The sequence below is a fragment of the Bufo gargarizans genome, chromosome 1 (assembly GCF_014858855.1).
Source record: "Bufo gargarizans isolate SCDJY-AF-19 chromosome 1, ASM1485885v1, whole genome shotgun sequence".
NCBI lineage: Eukaryota > Metazoa > Chordata > Amphibia > Anura > Bufonidae > Bufo > Bufo gargarizans.
Window position 1 is genome coordinate 548,351,774 of NC_058080.1, and position 23,987 is coordinate 548,375,760.

The 23,987-nt window shown below is 43.4% G+C and overlaps 1 protein-coding gene across 3 annotated transcripts in view; it reads left to right on the forward strand.

Annotated features, from left to right (window-relative positions):
* LOC122924476 (transport and Golgi organization protein 2 homolog) overlaps positions 1-23,987 on the forward strand; it is a 197,181-nt gene that overhangs the window by 164,491 nt on the left and 8,703 nt on the right. For all 3 annotated transcript variants that reach the window (XM_044275585.1, XM_044275587.1, XM_044275586.1), the window contains one exon: positions 20,520-20,673. In XM_044275585.1, the coding sequence (XP_044131520.1) occupies positions 20,520-20,673 (154 nt within the window). The remainder of the gene's footprint in view (positions 1-20,519; positions 20,674-23,987) is intronic.

Below are 23,987 nucleotides of genomic sequence, written 5' to 3' on the forward strand. Positions count from 1 at the left end.
ATCACGCTTCAGAAGCTTTGCAATTTTAAGAGTGCTGCATCCCTCTGCAAGATATTTCACTATTTTTGACTTTTCTGAGCCTGTCAAGTCCTTCTTTTGACCCATTTTGCCAAAGGAAAGGAAGTTGCCTATTAATTATGCACACCTGATATAGGGTGTTGATGTCATTAGACCACACCCCTTCTCATTACAGAGATGCACATCACCTAATATGCTTAATTGGTAGTAGGCTTTCGAGCCTATACAGCTTGGAGTAAGACAACATGCATAAAGAGGATGATGTGGTCAAAATACTCATTTGCCTAATAATTCTGCACGTAGTGTACATACACACACAAATGCAAATAGAGCAGCAGCACAGTCAGATGGTGTGAACAGGGTGCAATTCCTCTAGGAAGGCAGGCTTCTCCTCCACTATAAACACGTCCAAAAAATGAGGCAGCACTCCAAAAATAGCGTGAAAGGGTGAAGACCCCAAACTTTAATCATCTATATTTAAAAATATATATATATAATGACAAAAAATGGGCAGCACTCAACTCAGAGTTCTGCTCATTTTTCGTCATTTCTACTTCACTGTTCCTTGTCCAGGAGAGTTTGTGGATTTGCACCTGGCATCCTACAGAGTGCTGCTGACCACTTTACCATATATATATATATATATATATATATATGCGCAAAAAGAATCCAAGGATGCACACTGGTTTCCGTGGCTTTACAAAGGCTCCATAGAAAGAGCTGAAACGTTGCTGTCTACACATGGGTGAATAAAATACCCTTTTTTTTCACGGAAACCAGTGTGCTGCCTTGGATTCTTTTTGGATATACTCAGCTGGATCAAAATCCGTGATCCGTCTCAAGGAATTGCACCATTTTTGATTTGTGTGCTGCACATCTATTTCTCTCTCTCTGTCTCTCTCTCTATCTCTATCTATCTATCTATCTATCTATATATATATATATATATATATATATATATATATATATATTATAGATATATAGATATCTAGATTCTAGATAGATATAGATAGATATATATATTACATTACAGACCAAAGGTTTGGACACACCTTCTCATTCAAAGCGTTTTCTTTATTTTTATGACTATGAAAATTGTAGATTCACACTGAATGCATCAAAACTATGAATTAACACATGTGGAATTATATACATAACAAAAAAGTGTGAAACAACTGAAAATATGTCATATTCTAGGTTCTTCAAAGTAGCCACCTTTTGCTTTGATTACTGCTTTGCACACTCTTGGCATTCTCTTGATGAGCTTCAAAAGGTAGTCACCTAAAATGGTTTTCACTTCACAGGTGTCCCCTGTCAGGTTTAATAAGTGGGAGTTCACACCATAGGTAGCTTAGTGGTAGGACCCCTTGCCATGCTGAGAACCGTGACGTGGTGCATGATGGGCTCCGATATCTTCCTGACGGGAATATATTGGCAAAAGTCTCAGCTTTTAATATCTGCATTTATGACTAGCCAGTATAGTCAGTGGCATATCCGTTTGGTGCATTTCTTCTGTGATTTATATGATTATATTTTCATCTGCACAATGCTCCGTTTTGTGTAGGATGCCTTTGTGGTGCATGTGGACCGCGCCGACATCCTCCACCGTATGCAATTTTTTTTGCTGGGGATAGTCGTTTGCTGCGGTCCACATGCGGTGGGGCTGCTCCCCCCAATGAAAAACACGCTACAGTGTTAGGGGTTGAGCAGCTCCCCCAGATTTGCCACTATATTTCTGTGTTTTTAATAAGTGGGATTTCTTGCCTTATAAATGGGGTTGGGACCATCAGTTGCGTTGTGAAGAAGTCAGGTGGATACAAAGCTGATAGTCCTACTGAATAGACTGTTAGCTGCTTTTTTCTTGCCATAATACAAATTCTAAGTAAAGAAAAACGAGTGACCATCATTACTTTAAGAAATGAAGGTCAGTCAGTACGAAAAATTGGGAAAACTTTGAAAGTGTCCCCAAGTGCAGTCACAAAAACCATCAAGCGCTACAAAGAAACTGGCTCACATGCGGACCGCCCCAGGAAAGGAAGACCAAGAGTCACCTCTGCTGCGGAGGATAAGTTCATCCGAGTCACCAGCCTCAGAAATCGCAGGATAACAGCAGCTCAGATTAGAGACCAGGTCAATGCCACACAGAGTTCTAGCAGCAGACACATCTCTAGAACAACTGTTAAGAGGAGACTGTGTGAATCAGGCCTTCATGGTAGAATATCTGCTAGGAAACCACTGCTAAGGACAGGCAACAAGCAGAAGAGACTTGTTTGGGCTAAAGAACACAAGGAATGGACATAAGACCAGTGGAAATCTGTGCTTTGGTCTAATGAGTCCAAATTTGAGATCTTTGGTTCCAACCACCGTGTCTTTGTGTGACGCAGAAAAGGTGAACGGATGGACTCTACATGCCTGGTTCCCACCGTGAAGCATGGAGGAGGAGGTGTGATGGTGTGGGGGTGCTTTGCTGGTGACACTGTTGGATTTATTCAAAATTGAAGGCATACTGAACCAGCATGGCTACCACAGCATTTTGCAGCGGCATGCTATTCCATCCGGTTTGCGTTTAGTTGGACCATCATTTATTTTTCAACAGGACAATGACCTCAAACACACCTCCAGGCTGTGTAAGGGCTATTTGACCATGAAGGAGAGTGATGGGGTGCTGCGCTAGATGACCTGGCCTCCACAGTCACCGGACCTGAACCCAATTGAGATGGTTTGGGGTGAGCTGGACCGCAGAGTGAAGGCAAAAGGGCCAACGAGTGCTAAGCATCTCTGGGAACTCCTTCAAGACTGTTGGAAGACCATTTCAGGTGACTACCTCTTGAAGCTCATCAAGAGAATGCCAAGAGTGTGCAAAGCAGTAATCAAAGCAAAAGGTGGCTACTTTGAAGAACCTAGAATATGACATATTTTCAGTTGTTTCACACTGTTTTGTTATGTATATAATTCCACATGTGTTTAATTCATAGTTTTGATGCATTCAGTGTGAATCTACAATTTTCATGGTCATGAAAAAAAAGGAAACTCTTTGAATGAGAAGGTGTGTCCAAACTTTTGGTCTGTACTGTATATATAACTAAAAACAAGTGTGCAGCTCCTTTCTTCTTATTACTAATTACGTATTCCAAATTCCAATGCTGATAGTGGGCTAAAACAGTTGTGCAAGTATGAAAGTATGAATGTGTCCCTGCTCAGGTGGCAGAAAATCTAGTTTGATAATCTTCTCATTTGCTGCCAGGCCAATTATGACAAATACAAGTAAAACCTGAATTATATTTTATATAATCATTTTATTTTCTGACTGTAGACACCTGGCGTATTGTGAATATGCCACCCATCACTTTACAATCTTTTATGCATTTTAGCATAGAATTGTAATTTCTTTATGAGAAATAAATTTGTTATGGCTAAAAGTGTGACCCAAACAGCACCACCTAAAAAGTAAATACATGGCACTTAGCTATGAGTTAATCACAGTCACATGAATCAGTCCTCTCCATTTCTTATTTGAGGTTTCAATGTGCAAAAAACGCGTGAACAAGTAGTAAATAAATATGTATGAAACCTGAGGTCCGGTGTTCTGACAGTAGTAAGGATTACCATTAACGGTCAAGCTTTGGACTGTATATGAATGCCAGATTTACAAATGGAATGAAGTTGAAAGAGTACGTTAAGGCTACTTTCACAAAGCTAAGTGTGAAAATAGCCTCGGACGGATCCGTCCAGACTTTCAATGTAAAGTCAATGGGGGACGGATCCGCTTGAAGATTGAGCCACATTGTGGCATCTTCAAACGGATCCGTCCCCATTGACTTACATTGTAAGTCTGGACGGATCCGCACGGCCAGGCGGACAGCCGAACGCTGCAAGCAGCGTTCAGCTGTCCACCTGTCCGTGCGGAGGCGAGCGGAGCGGAGGCTGAACACCGCCAGACTGATGCAGTCTGAGCGGATCCGCTCCATTCAGACTGCATCAGGGCTGGACGGCTGCGTTCGGGTCCGCTCGTGAGCTCCTTCAAACGGAGCTCACGAGCGGACCAGCGAACGCTAGTGTGAAAGGAGCCTTACTCGGATGATCCAGGTTTGATACATATTTATTTATAGCATTTTGATGTGTTGTTTGCACATTGAAACCTCTAATAAATAAGAAGAGAGAAGATTTCATCTGATTGTGTCTGGAATATGTAACAAAGAGATGTTCTGGTGAGGAGCAGTGGAACTTCGTTAATATTCTGTGATTGCTGGCCGCACTTTTTATATTGACTTAAAGGAGTATTCTCATCTTCCACCTTCATCCCTAACTAGCATAACTGCTTCACTTTTAGCTCCACTGATGTTCTTTGTGGGCAGGGCCATAATGAGTTACATGACAGTCATGAATATTGGCCTGGCTGTGTGCGCACTCTCAATGCTTTCATACAGTAATGTACAGTATGCAGCATTTGGAGTTTTCAGACACAGTGGTGACAGGCACATTCACTTAGTATGTACACCGCTTGCTTCTGTCCATATACATTAGGCAGCGCAGCTGCAGGTACATATCACGCTATGGAAACCCCTCATGCATTCTTGTGAGTGCTCCTTTATAACACTGTTTGAGACTCGTTTAGCAAGGAAAGTACAAAGCAGGGGCAGCGTCGCCATAATGTGTACGCAGTAATTTATGGCAGTAGGGCTGCAGGACTCACATCTGTATACTAATCCACCCATGCCTCTCCTCGTACACCTCTTGTCACTGTGTGTCTGTGTAATGCTCTCCTCCTCCATGCCCTAGCCCAGGGGTACTCAAATGCTTTTTGTAAAGGTCCACATACCAGAGTCTGCTGTAGAATGAAAGTCCGAGCTGCAAAACAAAAAATATATAAGGAGGGACAACACCATTGGCGTGTTGCGCTGCAGTATTATTATTATTATTTTTTTACAATAAGCCACACCTCTAAGCCCACCTAATCTCCTTTCTGCCGACCAAACAGTAAGAATGTCCTTTCAGTGCCACCTAACAATAATGATGCCCCTTTAATGCCCCTCAGACAGTATGATATCCCTTTAGTGCTCCACAGAGTATGATACCCCTAAGTGCACCCTCAAAGCAGGGTGATCCCTTGGTGCCCCCACACAAAGTGAGCCCCTCTTAAAAGCCCCAGAACAAAGTGATGTTCTCTACATGCCTCCCTCACAAAGTATGATGTACCTTTTAAATGCTCGCCTCACAAAGCGATACCCCTTAAATGTCCTTCACACAGTATGATGTACCCTTTAGACTCCACACAGTGCTGCCCCCTTAAGTTCTCACCACACAGTATGATGCCCCACACACAGTGATGTTCCCCTTAGATGGCCCCAACATTGATGCCCCCCCTAATAGTTATGCACCTTGTAGTGGTCCTCCTAACAGTGCTATGCCCAGCTCCCTTTTAGGTTATTTTTTTCCTTTTTTGACCTCACAGTACAAGTTAACGTTTTAGTATTTTAATTTACTAACTGGTGGTCACTCAGGACCTGTTTACGTTTTTGGATCATGTACTGTCTTATAAAATTAAAACTTCACTTTTATTTGTTATTTTTAACATATATATAATATTATTACACTCAGTGCAGTTTCTAGGTAAAATTTCTCTCAGGGCGAGTGTCAAAAAAACTCCCCCTCCCCCCCCCCCCCCATCAAAACTGCTCGATGAAATCATATCAGAAGAGTACTTGCAACCGTCTCACCATATATTTATTTTTTTACAGCACACAAGATTTATTCTCTAGGAGCAATATATAGGGGAGGGGGCCCAGAGGATACACAGTCAAAAATGGGGGGGCACTAATAATTTTCACCAGTTAATCATACTGAAAAAAACTAAATAAGTATATATAAATAAGATAAAATACGAGAGTATTGCGATATGCAGAGATACCTTTTTATTCATTTATTTATTTTATTGATACATCATGCTGTAAAGTATATACAGGATGTACAGGATTATAATATATGCTGTACAGCATGGTGTATGAACTATGCTGTATATTGGCATGGTGTATGGATATGTACATTGTATAGCATGGTGTATGAATTATACTGTATATTGTATGGCATAGTGCAAGGATTACTGTATACTGTACATAAAATGTATGGAGGTTACACCATGCCAAACAATATAACCTCTGTGCCATGCTGTACATTAAACAGTATAACCCCTACACAGTGTAGCGGTACACTGTATATTGTGTGGCACGGTGTATGCTATATGTGTATAACATAAACATATTCCACATGAAAACTTACAGTTACTTGGCTTGGACCTTGGGGATCTCGGACACCACTTCAGCTGGGGGGCAACGTACTAAGAACATGCCGTCCACTGGGCAGTATGTTTTTTTGGTTCTTCCTCTTCAGACTCTGTACATGAGGTAACAAGGGGTAATATAACTAAGGGGTATCAGGGTACATTATTATACAGGGCAGGGTAATATAACTCAGGACTAGGCCTATCAGACATCATACAGTTATAATGACACTAGGGCTGCAGCTAACGATTATTTGAATAATCGATTAGTTGTCGATAATTTCATCGATTAATCAGGAAAAAACCTAAAAATGACAAAAAAGGGGTTTATATAATCTTACTTGAAAAATTATTAAAACAAATTGTGAATGCCACTGTTATGGAGGATCTGTGGATGGCACTGTTATGGGGAGGGGGATCTGTGGATGGCACTGTTATGGGGGATCTGTGAATGGCACTGTTATGGGGAGGGGGACCTGTGGATGACAATGTTATGGGGAGAGGGACCGGTGGGTGACTATGCTATGGGGGGATCTATGGATGACACTAGTATAGCATCTTATGCTATATGTGTCATCCACAGATCCCCCTCCCCATAACATTGTCATCCACAGGTCCCCCTCCCCATAACAGTGCCATCCACAGATCTCCCCATAACAGTGCCATTCACAGATCCCCCATAACAGTGTCATCCACAGATCCCCCCATAACAGTGCCATCCACAGATCTCCCCATAACAGTGCCATCCACAGATCCCCCCATAACAGTGCCATCCACAGATCCTCCATAACAGTGCCATCCACAGATCCCCCATAACAGTGCCATCCACAGATCCCCCATAACAGTGCCATCCACAGATCTCCCCATAACAGTGCCATCCACAGATCCCCCTCCCCATAACAGTGCCATCCACAGATCCTCCATAACAGTGCCATCCACAGATCCCCCTCCCCATAACAGTGCAATGCACAGATCTCCCTTCCCATAACAGCCCTGGCCCCGCCGCTCACAGCAGTATTCCTTAACCGGCAGTAACTTTTACTTTATTTTACTTTTACTTTACTTCTGCTTTTACCTTACAATGAAGCTCCAGTAACAGGCAGAGCAGGCGGCGGTGTAACGTCACTTACTCACGTGACGCGCCTGCTCCACCTACTTTATGAATGAAGCAGACGAGCATGCGCGTCACGTGAGTAAGGGCCCTTTCACACTTGCGTTGTCCGGATACGGCGTGTACTCCACTTGCCGGAGGTACACGCCGGATCCGGAAAAACGCAAGTGTACGGAAAGCATTTGAAGACGGATCCGTCTTCAAAATGCTTTCAGTGTTACTATGGCAGCCAGGACGCTATTAAAGTCCTGGTTGCCATAGTAGGAGCGGGGAGCGGGGGAGCGGTATACTTACAGTCCGTGCGGCTCCCAGGGGCGCTCCAGAGTGACGTCAGAGCGCCCCATGCGCATGGATGACGTGCCATGCGATCACGTCATCCATGCGCCTGGGGCGCCCTGACGTCACTCTGAAGCGCCCCGGGAGCCGCACGGACGGTAAGTATGCTGCTCCCCCGCTCCCCACTACACTTTACCATGGCTGCCAGGACTTTAGCGTCCCGGCAGCCATGGTAACCATTCAGAAAAAGCTAAACATCGTATCCGGCAATGCGCGTGGCGCGTGACGTACAGTGAGTGAGCGCCACCGCCCGCAGAGCCTGCCTGTGGGGGACATTATTTTTAATAAGGATCACTATGGACATTATTTAGAATGGAGGCTGCTGTGGGTGTCATTACTGTATAATGTCTGATAGGCCTAGTCCTGAGTTATATTACCCTGTCCTGTATAATAATGCACCCTGATACACCTTAGTTATATTACCCCAGAGGGGTAATATAACTAAGGGGATGGGGTATCATGGAAGGGGACATTATTATACAGGGCATGGGCAGGGTAATATAACTCAGCTCAGGACTAGGCCTATCAGACATTATACAGTAATGACACCCACAGCAGCATTCTAATGTCCATAGTGATCCTACCTTATTAAACTTAATGTCCCCCACAGTGGCCCCCATTTTCAGAAATCAGATATCTCCCACAGCGCCCCCCATTGTAATTAATGCCCACCCACAGACCACAGTGTCCCCATAATATAATTTGTGTTGTAACCTAACCACATTTAACGCCTCTGGAGTCTGGACTGTCACTCCAGTCTCTCACAGCAGTGCTTCTTTTCAGCAGTGTTCAGGGCGGTAACACAGGCTGGCAGGCAGTGCGGCGCCGGCGCTCACTCACTTACTGTACGTCACGCGCCTGCGCCACCTAGTGGGAGGAGCAGGCGCATGATGTCAGAAGTGAGCGCCGTCCGCACGGACACTGTAAGAGAGGACTCGGCAGGAGAGATCTCGGGGGGGGGCGCAGGAGACGGGAGAGTAAATGTAATAATAACCAGGAGACACATCTGGCACAACAAGAGGGCGCCCCTGCCGGCGCCCCCCTTCTGACAGCGCCCCGGGCGGCCGCCCGGCCCGCCCGGTCCTAGAAACGGCCCTGATTACACTTAGAACATAACTGCTAAACTATAGACATTAAAACTCTCAGTGATGCGGTCTTATTCACTTTGTTCTACCTATATGCTCTGTATTTCACTGTTATAGCTGGCTTGTATCAATGGACTGAACAGCAGAGGGGTTAGAACTTGGGGGGGGGGGGACTGGAGGGGGTGAAGGATAGGGAATTGTGACGGATAGTGAATATAGGTGAGGTCCTTTCTAAATAAGTTTATAGGTGGTGTTGCTTTCACTTTCGTTTGTGATTATTACAGCACCTGCCGCTCTTATTTTTCCTCCTCCTGCTCAGCTGCTGCTCCTATTTCTCCTCTTCCCTCTCTATTGTTATATCACTTGTCCTATATTTTCTGTTATTGCCGCCTGCTATAGAACTGTCGATATGCCCATGTATTTGAGCGTGCTGCCGCTATGTCACTGCCTAAAACCTAACACCTCCTACACTCTGCTTCCCGACATGTTTCGCTGTGTAACCAGCGTCTTCAGGGGATAAAGCATGTGTGAGTGTTGGGGGCGTGAACCATCATTTAATCACTCCTATTTGGTCACATGTTTCCATTCTCCAATGATCTACCAGATCATCATTTCCCTCCCCTTTTACTACCGCGCCTCCTTTTCCCTAATAGGCCACAGAGGATCATTGTCATATGATGCATTCTAATGCGGCATAGTGATGGGGGTTTACTCCTATTTGGTCACATGTTTCCATGCTCCAATGATCTACCAGATCGTCATTTCCCTCCCCTTTTACTACCGCGCCTCCTTTTCCCTAATAGGCCACAGAGGATCATTGTCATTTGATGCATTCTAATGCGGCATAGTGATGGGGGTTTACTCCTATTTGGTCACATGTTTCCATGCTCCAATAATCTACCAGATCATCATTTCCCTCCCCTTTTACTACCGCGCCTCCTTTTCCCTAATAGGCCACAGAGGATCATTGTCATATGATGCATTCTAATGCGGCATAGTGATGGGGGTTTACTCCTATTTGGTCACATGTTTCCATGCTCCAATAATCTACCAGATCATCATTTCCCTCCCCTTTTACTACCGCGCCTCCTTTTCCCTAATAGGCCACAGAGGATCATTGTCATATGATGCATTCTAATGCGGCATAGTGATGGGGGTTTACTCCTATTTGGTCACATGTTTCCATGCTCCAATGATCTACCAGATCATCATTTCCCTCCCCTTTTACTACCGTGCCTCCTTTTCCCTAATAGGCCACAGAGGATCATTGTCATTTGATGCATTCTAATGCGGCATAGTGATGGGGGTTTACTCCTATTTGGTCACATGTTTCCATGCTCCAATAATCTACCAGATCATCATTTCCCTCCCCTTTTACTACCGTGCCTCCTTTTCCCTAATAGGCCACAGAGGATCATTGTCATATGATGCATTCTAATGCGGCATAGTGATGGGGGTTTACTCCTATTTGGTCACATGTTTCCATGCTCCAATAATCTACCAGATCATCATTTCCCTCCCCTTTTACTACCGTGCCTCCTTTTCCCTAATAGGCCACAGAGGATCATTGTCATATGATGCATTCTAATGCGGCATAGTGATGGGGGTTTACTCCTATTTGGTCACATGTTTCCATGCTCCAATAATCTACCAGATCATCATTTCCCTCCCCTTTTGCTACCGCGCCTCCTTTTCCCTAATAGGCCACAGAGGATCATTGTCATATGATGCATTCTAACGTGGCATAGTGATGGAGATTTGCGCATGCGCCCGAACTTTTACTTTTTTCTACTCGCGATCTTATTCCTGCTAGTTTACTACGTGATTGGTCCATGTGTACGGACTTTGTTCATTATTTCCAAACTGGATATTCTCGCAATACTTTCTCCCAGGGTTCTGCGCATGCACTTATACTTAGTGTGTCTGCAGATCCTGGTTTGCCTATTCGATGGATTATGGGCTATGCAGGCGTGGGGACTTATTGAATTGTTTCTTTCTTCTCTCATATACACTTACATTAGTATCCCTTTCTCTTTTTTATATAGATTTACTTTTGTACTCTGTTTACCTGCACCGTTATTTTACTATATTATATATAGCATAATACAATATAGTGCACCACTATTCTACTACACCATATATCGTAGCTGTATATTTATACATATTCAGGTCATCTGTTACTATGCCCCCCCCCCCCCCCCCCCCACACACACACACACACACGCCCCCTTTAGACTCCTTCCCACAAAGTTATGCCCCCACAGTGCTGCCCCCTCAAGTGCCTCCAAACAGTGAAGCCCCCCATATAAATTATGGCCCCCAGACAGTTATTCCCCTAATTTCCCTCCCCCACCAACACAGTTATGTCCCCTTTAGTGGCCCCCTCACAGTTTTGCCACTCAGATGTCCTCCTTCAAAGGGTTATGCCACCTTAGATTCCCGGCTCCCTGCTTCACCATTCTATTCAAATGGATCTGCGTCCTCAGACACAGATAGAGTTGAACGTTATGTGGGACATGCAGGGGTCTGGACAGCTGGCAACCACGGTCCACCAGTTCAGTACCCCTGCCCTAGCTGCTGAGTGAGAAATGAGACATCGCTCTGTGTATTAGGCTTCCATCCCCCTTACTCCAGGACTTCCGTGCTTCAAAAAACTCAGATCACCTTAGAGCAAACACTCCGTGACAGCCATGATAAGTGCTCTGGTAACTTGTGTCTGCTAAGGCTCTCACAAGTGGTCCAAAACGGATCAGTTTTGCCCTAATGCATTCTGAATGGAAAAGGATCCGCTCAGAATGCATCAGTTTGCCTCCGTTCCGTCTCCATTCCGCTTTGGAGGCGGACACCAAAACGCTGCTTGCAGCGTTTTGGTGTCCGTCTGACGAAAGTGAGCCAAACGGATCCGTTCTGACACACAGTGTAAGTCAATGGGGACGGATCCGTTTTCTATGACACAATCTGGCACAATAGAAAACTGATCCATCCTCCATTGACTTTCAACGGTGTTCAAGACAGATCCTTCATGGCTATGTTAAAGATAATACAAATGTATCCGTTCTGAACAGATGCAGACGGTTGTATTATCTGAACGGATCCGTCTGTGCAGATTCATGACGGATCCGCACCAAATGCTAGTGTGAAAGTAGCCTAATACATTAGAGCAGAATAGGACGCTCAGATGCTACTGAGCATGCGCTAGTTCCGTCCTCTTCTGCTCTATGTCAGCTACTGCACATGCTCCAGCCTGATTGCTCATGAGAACCCAGCTGTCCTCCATGTGAAATGTCTTGGCAGAGCAGTGCAAGTGCGGCCACCCCCGCTGAACTGCAGCAGTGGCCGTAACCATGGGCAACTGTGGATAAATAAGGAGGGGAATCCTGGGTGGAAAGGACAGTATATCTAAAAGACAGTACATTTTTGAAAAATAAATGTATTTGCTGAAATTAATATTACAATGCCTATCATTATTCAAAGAGGCGGCATTTTTTCTTACACTAAGCCCAATGCATTGCTACACTCACCCAGTCCTAACTAATAAAATCTGGTCCTACCTCATCCAGGGTGTCGCTGGCGTTGGCGTGACGTCCACTGGATCCAGAACAAGATCCCTGTGGTGACAGAGAAAAAAAGAATAATCACATAAGATAGGGATGGTGACTGCCCCTGTGAAATCACCAGCAGGGGGCACTGTGCTGGCCTCTAAGACTGAGCCATGCCAATGTATAGCAGGGTAATCGAGGACATTTCCCCTAAGTGCTACCACACAGTACTAATGCCCACATTGTAGCCCCTCACAGTAATGAAGCCCACTTTGTGGCCCCTTCACAATAGTTATGTCCTACTTGTGGCCCTTCACAGCAGTTATGCCCACCTTTGTTCCTGTCACAGTAGTTATGCCCACTTTTGTGCCCCCTCACTGTAGTTATGCCCAGATATGTGTCCCCTCACAGTAGTAATGCCCAGATTTGTGCCCCCTCACAGTAGTAATGCCCAGATATGTGCCCCCTCACAGTAGTAATGCCCAGATATGTGCCCCCTCACAGTAGATATGCCAGATATGTGCCCCCTCACAGTAGATATGCCAGATATGTGCCCCCTCACAGTGGTTATGGTCAGATATGTGCCCCCTCACAGTGGTTATGGTCAGATATGTGCCCCCTCACAGTAGTAGTGCCCAGATATGTGCCCCCTCACAGTAGTTATGTCCACATATGTGCCCCCTCACAGTAGTTATGCCAGATTAGGTGCCCCCTCAAAGTAGTTATGGCAGATTAGGTGCCTCCTCAGTAAAAATGCCCACTTTTGTGCCCCCTCACTTTTGTTGTGGCCCCCCTTTTGCCTCCAGTCTGCAGCTCTATGGGGGGAAAAACACATACTTACCTTCTTCCCTGATGACACGCTCCCGCACTCCCATCACGCTGCTGGCCGATTCCCGGGCTTTCGGCGCTCCTCCCACAGCCAGCATTGCGATGTGCGGCCTGCAGGGGGAGCGCCGGAGCTCAGAAGAAAAGTGAAGCAGGGAGCGGAGAGAGCTCCCTGCTTCACTCTGGAGACAACAGCCCGGCAGTGACAAGAACTGCCGGGTGAGTATGTGCCCACCCCACACACACACTTGCCTTTGCGCCCCCTCTTGTATGGGCCCGGTGTTTTTACTGTACTTCATGCCGGGCCCCGTCAGAGCGCTCCCATTACATGTGAGCGCAGTGGGCCCCCTTCCCCTCGCACCCTCTGCAACCGCGATTGTTACTCCCCTGCTTATGGGCATCACCACATTTAAAAGCACCCATATTATTAAATTATGAAAATATTTAACCCATACGGGATTGACAATCAAAATGGCCAATTTTTGGTCACTTCACCTCCCACCAAAAAAGTTGAAGAAAAGTGATTTAAAAAAAGTAATATACACCCCAAAATGGTATCAATGAGCTCTCACACTGCTCCATACACATAACTACAAAAAAGTTATATTGGGGTCAGAATATGGCAAAGAAAATAAAATAAAAAATCTTTTTTTTAAAGATCTTTATTTTATTTCAGTAATAAAATGCAATATAAACCATAAAATGTGGTATTGCTGTTATCGTACTGACCTGGAGGAATGTCTTCAAAACAAAACCCATAAAACGGTGGCAGAATTGCTTTTATATTTCCAATTCCACCCCATTTGGATTTTTTTTTTTTTCGAAGTTGTATGCAATATTAAATGGTGCCATTACAAAGTACAACTTGCCCTGCAAAAAAACAAGGCCTCATACGGCTGGGCTATGTGAACAAAAAAATAAATAAAAAAAAGTGATGGGCCTGGAAAGGGATTGAAATGCAAAAATGAAAAATCTTCTGGGGGTGAAGGGTTTAATGTTCATCACAGAATAGGATGAGAAATAGTCACACATCAGAGAAGGTTCCAGGGATGCTGTAGCTGCATAACAACAAATATTACAAATGAAAGTTTTAAACTTTGAGAACTCTCCCAGCGGGTTATTTCCTGTGATCTTCATTGATCTGTGGGGAGTTCATTGACTGAGCCTGTGCTGCATATTGTATGTTATATTTCCAAAAGAATAGCCTTCTTAAATAGCCATTTATGCTTCCATAACTGTGCATTTGATCTGCTGACCTATTTAACTTTCTGGCATTCTGTAATTGGTGCCCTCATTAGACTGCAATGATCTCCCAGTTATCTTCATTAAACTCTTATATAATAGCTTATCCCATTTGCTGCTAGGGGAGAGTTCATTAGTAAACCTCTATCTACAAACATTACCGTCTTTGTGTAAGTAAAACTGTGCTTTCCAAAATGGACTTCTCCCCAAACCGATTATCATCCTCAAAAGTTATTATTGGGACATTTTTATCATCCTGTATTCGCTCATAGGGAGTCTCTAAATACGGTATTATTCCGATCATGAGCAGAGATGTGCACAGCCATTGCTGGCATCTTCCTGTAGATTACATTTCAATACCACAGTTGTAGCATCTGAAGTTCAGAATTTTAAGCAGGCCCAAAAATGTCTCAGCCTTCCCCTTTTTCCATACTAACACAAAGTCGCTTTTAGTGCTCATGCACACGGCCATTGCAGTTTTTGCGGTCCGCGATTTGCGGATCCACAAAACACGGATACCGGCTGTGTGTATTCTGCATTTTGCGGAACAGAACGTCCTGCCCTCTATAGAACTGTCCTATCCTTGTCCGTAAAATGGACAAGAATAGGACATGTTCTACTTTTTTGTGGGGCCGCGGAACAGACGAATGCGGACAGCACATGGTTGTGTTCTCCACATCTTTTGCATCCCTGTGCTGTGAAGTCCGCAAATCGATTTAGTTGAGTGTGCTATAACAGTGTCTTTAGTGAAGTACTGGAAGGAGTTTATATCTCGCCCCAAATTGCTCAGATGGGTGAGATAAAAGGAATGCAAAACTAAGCTGTATGGTTTCACAAAAGTATAGTCTGCTGGAACTGGTTTATTCAGACTTTGTAGAATAGGTAGAGGGTCCTACCATTCCAACTCACTCCAATATAGCTATTCCTCCTTGCGTGAGGTGTTCGGAGGGGTAGTCACTGGGATTGTTACTGAGGAATAAATGGAGGCCACAGGCGGTCAGTCTGGGTCAGAGCCTTGACGCTGGTAGACCTGTCTCCTGTAAAAAAAAAATATATACAAATAGTCTGATCTACATGGAATTTGTACCTAGGTGAGGTAGAATCCACTGTTTGGTTAGCGCCCAGACGGGCCAGGACTTTGATTTAATGCTTGTGTTATTTTGGTGCCATGGCTTCACCCCAAGTGCTAATATAACTTGAATGCCTTGTTTTGTGCTGGATACAAAATAAACTTTAGAGTTTGGACTTCTAAGACAGCTGAATCCAGTGATGTCTGTTGTTGCTGGCCCTGTGCACACACAGATCCCTACAGTATTAGTTCATCATGCCTGATCCTTTTGATCTCGGGGAGGAAAGCCACCAACAGAGGTGTCTAGCAGCAGCTTACTCCCCTCACCCTTTATGTGTGTGTATGCTGGAGAGTCAACTGTCGGCCGACCAGAGTTTTGGTAACAGCTATTTTTTGGATCCCTTTTTTTCCTATTCTTTTTTTTATTTATTTTCGGACTGCAGATTTTTTTTTTATTCTGTTTTCCGAACTTAATTTTGGGGGCTGCCATCTTGCCTGAAATGTTCTTAGAGGACATCTGTCAGCAGATTTGTACCTGACACGACCTGATCTGTTTCATGTGCGTTTGGCAGCCAAAGGCATCTGTTAGTCCCTTGTTCACATGTGCCTACATTGATGAGGAAAATGATGTCTTAATATATGCAGATGAGCCTCTAGGAGCAACTGGGGCGTTGTTAAACCTAGAAGCTCTGCTCTCTCTGCAACTGCAGTGGTCTCTGAACTTGTATTGACTTTAGTAGAAGTCAGGGACAGGCGTGCACATACAACAGGTCAGTCAGGTTCATAGGTACAAATCAGCAGATAGATGCCCTTTACTAGCAATTACAGAGCCCTTAGTGATGTGCTTTACAGCAGCCACAAGGGCCATAGACACAATGGACAGGAGGGGACTGCATGCACTTCTGTGGGTGGGTTTTCTAGGCATGCACTGCGATCGGTACAGAGATCAGGAGAGAGTAGAGTAAATGGTGGATCCTGTGTTATCGATATATAAAGGTGATATCTGTGATTCTAATTCTATTGTTAATGATAAGCAGATAATGGCATTAAAGTGATTTGAACAGACCAAGAAGTGTCATCTATTATAAGGCTTTAGTGGCCAGTGTGAAAATATAAGATGTTGTGTAGATATTGACATGGAAAAAATAACGTCGCCAAAATTATTTTTGAAATGTTTAGTATAAAAACATTATATAAACAATAGGTCATTTTCTGATGACACATCGCATTTCCAGTTAGATTATGGTTGCTTGTTGTCTCTGTGAAGGGTTAATGTACGTACAAGGGAAGACACCTACAGTCTAGGCTAGCTCTCTCTAAACTCAGTATGTTTATAGCATGCCAAATGATGCAAGATTAACTGGGGAGTCATTGAAAGGACATCCAATTCAAGTGCAAAATGTTATCTGACTCAAATAGATGAGGAAAAGAAGGCTCAAGACCAATATGGATTTTCTTGTGATTGCTTCACATTCCATCACAGATGTCCCCTGTTGTTGCAATTCACTCCCAAATCAGAGGAGTTATTTTTTTAGTTTTTTTAGTTTTTACTAGCTGGCTTTTGAAATCTATCCCATGCTGATCCATTACACATTGTCATTCCTTTCTGTTACACTCGAAAGCACTGACTGACATTTAATGGTTAACTGTGGCTCTCCAAAGACAGTCAAGTGCATTGTGCATGCAACTCTTGTTCTCTTCTATTTGAGGTGACAGGCTTGAGTTCAGAGTGCTAGAACATGACGCAGTGAAATGTCTGATAGCATTTATAGTACTCATGAAGGTAATGGAAATCACAATGCAATAATACAAGCTCGGGTGAATACTGAGCAAATAAAATATTTGGTTTTCTAACTTCAGTTCAGGTTATTATTGATTCTTTTTACTGCCTCTCATTTTTTTTAGTACATGTACAGGGAATGTAAGCACTCTTCTTTCCCTTCCCCAGTGGATCATTCATTTAAAGGGGTCCTCCACTCTATAAATTTTGATGACTTGATAGGTCATCAGTATCAGATCGATGGGGGTCCATCACATGACACCTGCCCGCACTGGAAACCAGTGGATGGAGACGGAAGCAGATGGCTCTGTCTACTGTGCTGGTGTACTGCAGCTCATCTCCCATTCACTTTCTCCTCCATCAATATCTAAAGAATGGAAAACCCCTTTAATTTCCTTCTTCCGATCATAGGTAAATATTTGAGCCAGGTCATAGGAAGTCGGCAAACCTGCAAGTGTGTTTTTGGAATGTGTGAAGAAATGAACATGGGGAAAACCTATACAAGCAGAGCAGATGTTGCTGTGCTCAGATTGTCTCACATTGTATTCATGGGGATACGGCACCAATTTATGAAGTGAAGCATTATATTTCTATTACATTCTTTTTAACTTTTAATTGTTACTTGTTTCCATCTAGTCATCCATTAAAAGTTAGATTGTAGCCTTACGTAAATCTAAACTTCATTTTAAGGGTACTTTCACACTTGCGTTGTTGGATTCCGGCAGGCAGTTCTGTATGCAAACGGATACCATTTGTAGACGGATCCAGATGCGGATCTGTCTCACAAATGCATTGCAATACTGGATCCGTCTCTCCGGTTGTCATCTGGACAAGCGGATCCGGAATTTATCTATTTCACATTTTTAAAGGTCTGCGCATGCACAGACCGCAAAACTGGATCCGTTTTTCTGAAACACTTGGGGCCGCAACCGGCAGTAATGCATTTTAATGGAAAATAATGCTGGATCCGGCAGCATGCTGTGGTATTTTCTCCGTCCAAATACCATACAATGACTGAACTGAAGACATCCTGATGCAGCCTGAACGGATTGCTCTCTATTCAGAATGCATTAGGATAAAACTAGCCCCTAGGACGGAACTCAATACCGGAAAAGTTTAACGCAAGTGTGAAAGTACCCTAAAGGTATTGTGCAAGTGTGGGGGTGGGGGTTTGCTTCCCACCCCCCTCTTCAACTTGACTGGACTTGTGAAGGGAAGATTATTTACCTGCTTCCCAGTGCTGGTTCCCCATCCCTTCTCCGCCATTTCTGTGATGCTCTGCTGGGTTCCCTCTCTGTAAACATCTGGGTTGACATTGCCTGCAGCCAATCACTGACTGCAGCGGTCACCGGCTCCCCTTACGTCATGACGCAACGGGATCCAGTCTCCGCTGCAGCAATGTCAAACCAGATGTTTACAACAATGGAACCCAGCAGAGCATCACAGGCCGGAAGGAGAAGATGCGAGGAGCCAGCGCCAGGAAGCAGTTCATTAAGCTTCCCTTTACAGGTCTGGACAAGTGGGTCCCCCATTCTTTACAGCCCATTTAAAGAAAACTCCAAACAGAATACAGCATTTTACTAAACGGACCCAATTTGTGTCAATAACCATATCCTAGTATTCTTTTTAGGCAATTGTCCTCCACATGCTTATATTCTTGAAGTGTTGGCGCAGTAGTGCTTTCTGGAGATTCATTTGGCAATCACTACTTCAAGGTTCAGGAAAAGAGGCAGTAGTTGGCAAAACCCTTTGCCCTCAGTCTGTGCCGTGCCGCTGTAGGTGCAGGGTCATGTCATCATCGCTGGCTGCCCTCTCCCTCGACTGCCAGCATTTTATAGTGTTGGAAAGCAGCATGCCCTCTGATAGCTTATTTAAGTGAACCTCCACATTTTAGTTTGATATTGTAGCTTATTATTTCTTACTTTTAAAAGGTTTCATGCCATATTGAATATAGTGTAGACAATTCCAGAAAGGTTGGAGTACAGCCCCTCCTCTGGGGAAGCTGAATATCAGTATGTACACAATCCTCTCTGCAATCTGTTTCCCAGCATTGCACCAACATCCAAGCCTTGTCTGGTATATCCCCCTCTAATGAGAATTACTCTGCTCGCCTTGCCTTGGTCTACACAGCAAAGATAAAAGTAGGTACAAAAAGCAGGAAATATTTTCCTGAGTGTGCCCCAGTGACAAGCGTTAAAACCTCAATATTTCAGGATTTATGAAAACAGGTTTATAGCAAACATTTTCTGATGACACATTCCTTTGATTTTGCACAACATTGGCAAAATATAGATCAGTGTTAATAGCTTGTCACCCTGTTCAGAATTCAGGATGTACCTTCCATGATAAAATTGTACTCAGAGTGGTTGCCATAACAATTAAGAGACCCATTAAATCAGGAGTGTAGCCCAAATGTTACCTGGATATTCCCTTTTCCCATCCCATATTACTTCTCTGTTGCTTTTTTTATTAATATGTGAAGCTTGGTGTAATGTAGTATGTAATGTATGGTGAAGGGTGAGCAATACGATGTATTTCATTAATATTCTAGGTAAGGCATCTGCAGTGTAGGTTTCAGCAGGAACCTCCATTGCAGATCTTGGCAAAAATACCAGACAAAAAACCTCTGCTGCAGCTGTATTTTGTCCAGCAGAATGCTGACAAACCCCAGCATAGTCGGTGGGATCCATTGGGCAGTGTTGCTGTCCGGCATATGCCAGATGCAGTGCTGCGGTTTTTCTGTTCCTATACCTCAGATGTGAAGCTGGGAATCAGTCATATTAAACTACATATATCATGAATACAGTTAGGGCTGTATTACACCTGGCGATAGTCGGGCAGATCATCGCTAACACGCATGTTAGAGATGATCTGCCTGTGCAAAGCTGCCACCGATTACCCGATGAATGAGCAAACACTCGTTCATCGGTAAAATCGCAATCTTTAAGCCGGCGGCAGATCGTGGTGTCTTGTCTCAGTCTGCTTGCAACAAATAATGATCCTGTATGAGGATGAGCGATGGCATTAGCGATCGCTCCTCCGCATACTGTGGAGGAGATCACTGCATGTAATACATGGGTCTCCTTGATGACGAGCAGGTGGCAGTTTCATCTCCTGGTGTAATACCAGCCTAAGACTATGAAACCCTAGTTACCTGAGAAAACATTCTGATGCTTTACTATTTCCATTTGTTGGTATCGTATTTCAACTTTTTTTTACATTTTATATCTTCTGCAGGAGTGTACGGCTTGAGCTGCAGCCTGCTAGATACCCCTTGGAAGAAACTCCAACATGGGAAGAATCTGTTTGCTGACATCATCAAAAAGAGCCAGGACATTGCCAGAGAAGACCTAGTACAGGAGCTTATTAAAGTGATGAATAATGAAGAACCGTAAGAACAAAATGACCTACATTTTCTTATGAAAGTGCTACAGCAGCAGTTCTTTCCCTTGGTCTCCAGAAGGCCAACCTTTTCTAAAAGTAGCAGTCTTACTAGATCAAGCCAAGCAGAAGTGCAGTGTGCAGCTATTCCTTCTATTTTCAAGTTTAAATGTAAATGTAGTCACAGTTAAAGGGGTATTCCAGTGTGTGTGTGTGTGTGTGTATGTGTGTGTATGTGTATATGTATGTGTGTATATATATATATATATATATATATATATATATATATATATACACACATACACACACAGGTGAAACCCGAAAAATCTGAATATTGTGCAAAAGTTCATTTATTTCAGTAATGCAACTGAAAAAATTTATATTGTGAAAAGGTTCAATATTTTAGCCTCAAAGTGTCACTCTAGTCAGCTAGTTAATCCATACCCCCTGAGCAAAGGGTACCTGAGATTGTAACTTTGGGGTTCTCCTAAACTGTAAGCCATAATCCTACAAATTATAACAAATAAAGGCTTGAAATATCTTGCTTTACATGTAATGAGTCTCTCATATATTAGTTTCACCTTTTAAGTTGCATTACTGAAATAAATGAACTTTGCACGATATTCAAATTTTCCGAGAATCACCTGTGTGTGTGTGTGTGTGTGTGTGTGTGTATAAAATGGCAAAAAGGCAGCACTCAAATAATATAAAAATGCAAGAAGTTTATTCATCCATGTGAATACGTGACGTTTTGGCTCAACATTAGAGCCTTTCTCAATATATATATATATATATATATATATATATCGGAAAAACGAGCGGCACTCCAATAGATAAAAGTAAACCTTTTATTCATCCAGGTGGTGCAACGTTTCGGCTCTAAACTTGAGCCTTTTTCAAGCAAAATATATATACAGTACAGACCAAAAGTTTGGACACACCTTCTCATTAAAAGAGTTTTCTTTATTTTCATGACTATGAAAATTGTAGATTCACACTGAAGGCATCAAAACTATGAATTAACACATGTGGAATTATATACATAACAAAAAAGTGTGAAACAACTGAAAATATGTCATTCTAGGTTCTTCAAAGTAGCCACCTTTTGCTTTGATTACTGCTTTGCACACTCTTGGCATTCTTTTTATGAGCTTCAAGAGGTAGTCACCTGAAATGGTTTTCACTTCACAGGTGTGCGCTGTCAGGTTTAATAAGTGGGATTTCTTGCCTTATAAATGGGGTTGGGACCATCATTGCGTTGTGGAGAAGTCAGGTGGATACACAGCTGATAGTCCTACTGAATAGACTGTTAGAATTTGTATTATGGCAAGAAAAAAACAGCTAACGGATGGACTCTAAAAGCAGTGAACTGATGGACTGTACATGCCTGGTTCCCACCGTGAAGCATGGAGGAGGAGGTGTGATGATGTGGGGGTGCCTTGCTGGTGACACTGTTGGGGATTTATTCAAAATTGAAGGCATACTGAACCAGCATGGCTACCACAGCATCTTGCAGCGGCATGCTATTCCATCCGGTTTGCGTTTAGTTGGACCATCATTTATTTTTCAACAGGACAATGACCCCAAACACACCTCCAGGCTGTGTAAGGGCTATTTGACCATGAAGGAGAGTGATGGGGTTCTGCGCCAGATGACCTGGCCTCCACAGTCACCGGACCTGAACCCAATCGAGATGGTTTGGGGTGAGCTGGACCACAGAGTGAAGGCAAAAGGGCCAACAAGTGCTAAGCATCTCTGGGAACTCCTTCAAGACTGTTGGAAGACTATTTCAGGTGACTACCTCTTGAAGCTCATCAAGAGAATGCCAAGAGTGTGCAACGCAGTAATCAAAGCAAAAGGTGGCTACTTTGAAGAACCTAGAATAACATATTTTCAGTTGTTTCACATGTGTTAATTCATAGTTTTGATGCCTTCAGTGTGAATCTACAATTTTCATATATAAAGAATAAAAAGAAAACTCTTTGAATGAGAAGGTGTGTCCAAACTTTTGGTCTGTACTGTATATTTATATAAATTATACAATTTTCAAATATACATGTACTTAAAATTTTACTTACATACTCTTCTTACATCAGGTTGCTGACCCCTATCTGCACAGCAGAATGGTATAGCCCTAAATCAGTCAGTCCTGTGTAATGCATCCATGGCCTAACTGAAACATGGAATGAGTCATGTGACACCCCACTGACATTTAGTAAGCAGCAGTGTTACATGACATACATGTGCAGGGTCAGCACACAGGACACTTCCATGGGATATTACACAGGAGTAATGGTGGAAACCGCTGTGGCTACTACAACAACTTCACTGTATGTGTGTTTACATGGCTGCCTGTGTCTGTGTGATTTGTAAAATGGCTGCCTGTCTCCAGGTAATGTTTTCATGTTTTTAATAAAGTTAACTGTAAAATAAGATATAAACTCCACTTATACAGACATGACATGCTGCAGGCAGTAATGCTGTATATACTGTATAAATATATATGTACTGCATCGCTCTAAACTACTATTCGCCTGCTAGATATCCGGAAAGCTTAGTGCCAGAGGTCACATGACAGGCTTGAGGGTCACATGACTGACACCATCTTTCACCCTATTCAGATCTTCTATGGATGCATGTTACAGGACTGAAATTAGCCGTAGGATTTATTTTCTTTAGAGAGAGGCTATTGTGCGGATATAATGTCTGCAAGCAAAAAAATGTACACACATGTATATTAGAAGATTGTATAATGACCTATTCTCTAAAATAAATGTAATCATAAACCGGAATACCTCTTTGAGATGTTGACTGTAAGCAGGGGTGCAGAGCATGGCAGTGATTTCCTTGATGTTGCATTCAAGCAGCAGCCAAGCAACATTTCCCTGCGTTTTTTTTATACTCAGGATACAAACTAGGCAAACAGATGCCATACAGCTGGGTTTACGTGTTTACAGGACTTCAGTTGCAGTTTCATAAACCAGAGCCAGGAATAGATCATAAACAGAGGATGCATATAAAGGAAATGCTGAATCTCCTCTTTTCAAAACCACTTTGGCTTCAAAAACGGCATTTAACAAAATTCTGAGTGCTGTAATTGACCCCTTAGTGACCACCAATACACCTTTTTACAGCCGTCACTAATGGGCCTTAGGCTGGGCTGCCCCCTTTTCACGGCGGCCCAGTCTAAGCGCTGAACCAGTCCCTCACATGAGAGCCGCGCTCCTGCTCTAACAGCCCAGAATGGCAGGAGTGCCAATGCAAGCTGTTTAACTCCTTACATGCTGCAAGCAATGGTGCCCGCTGCATGTAAACGGCACCCCG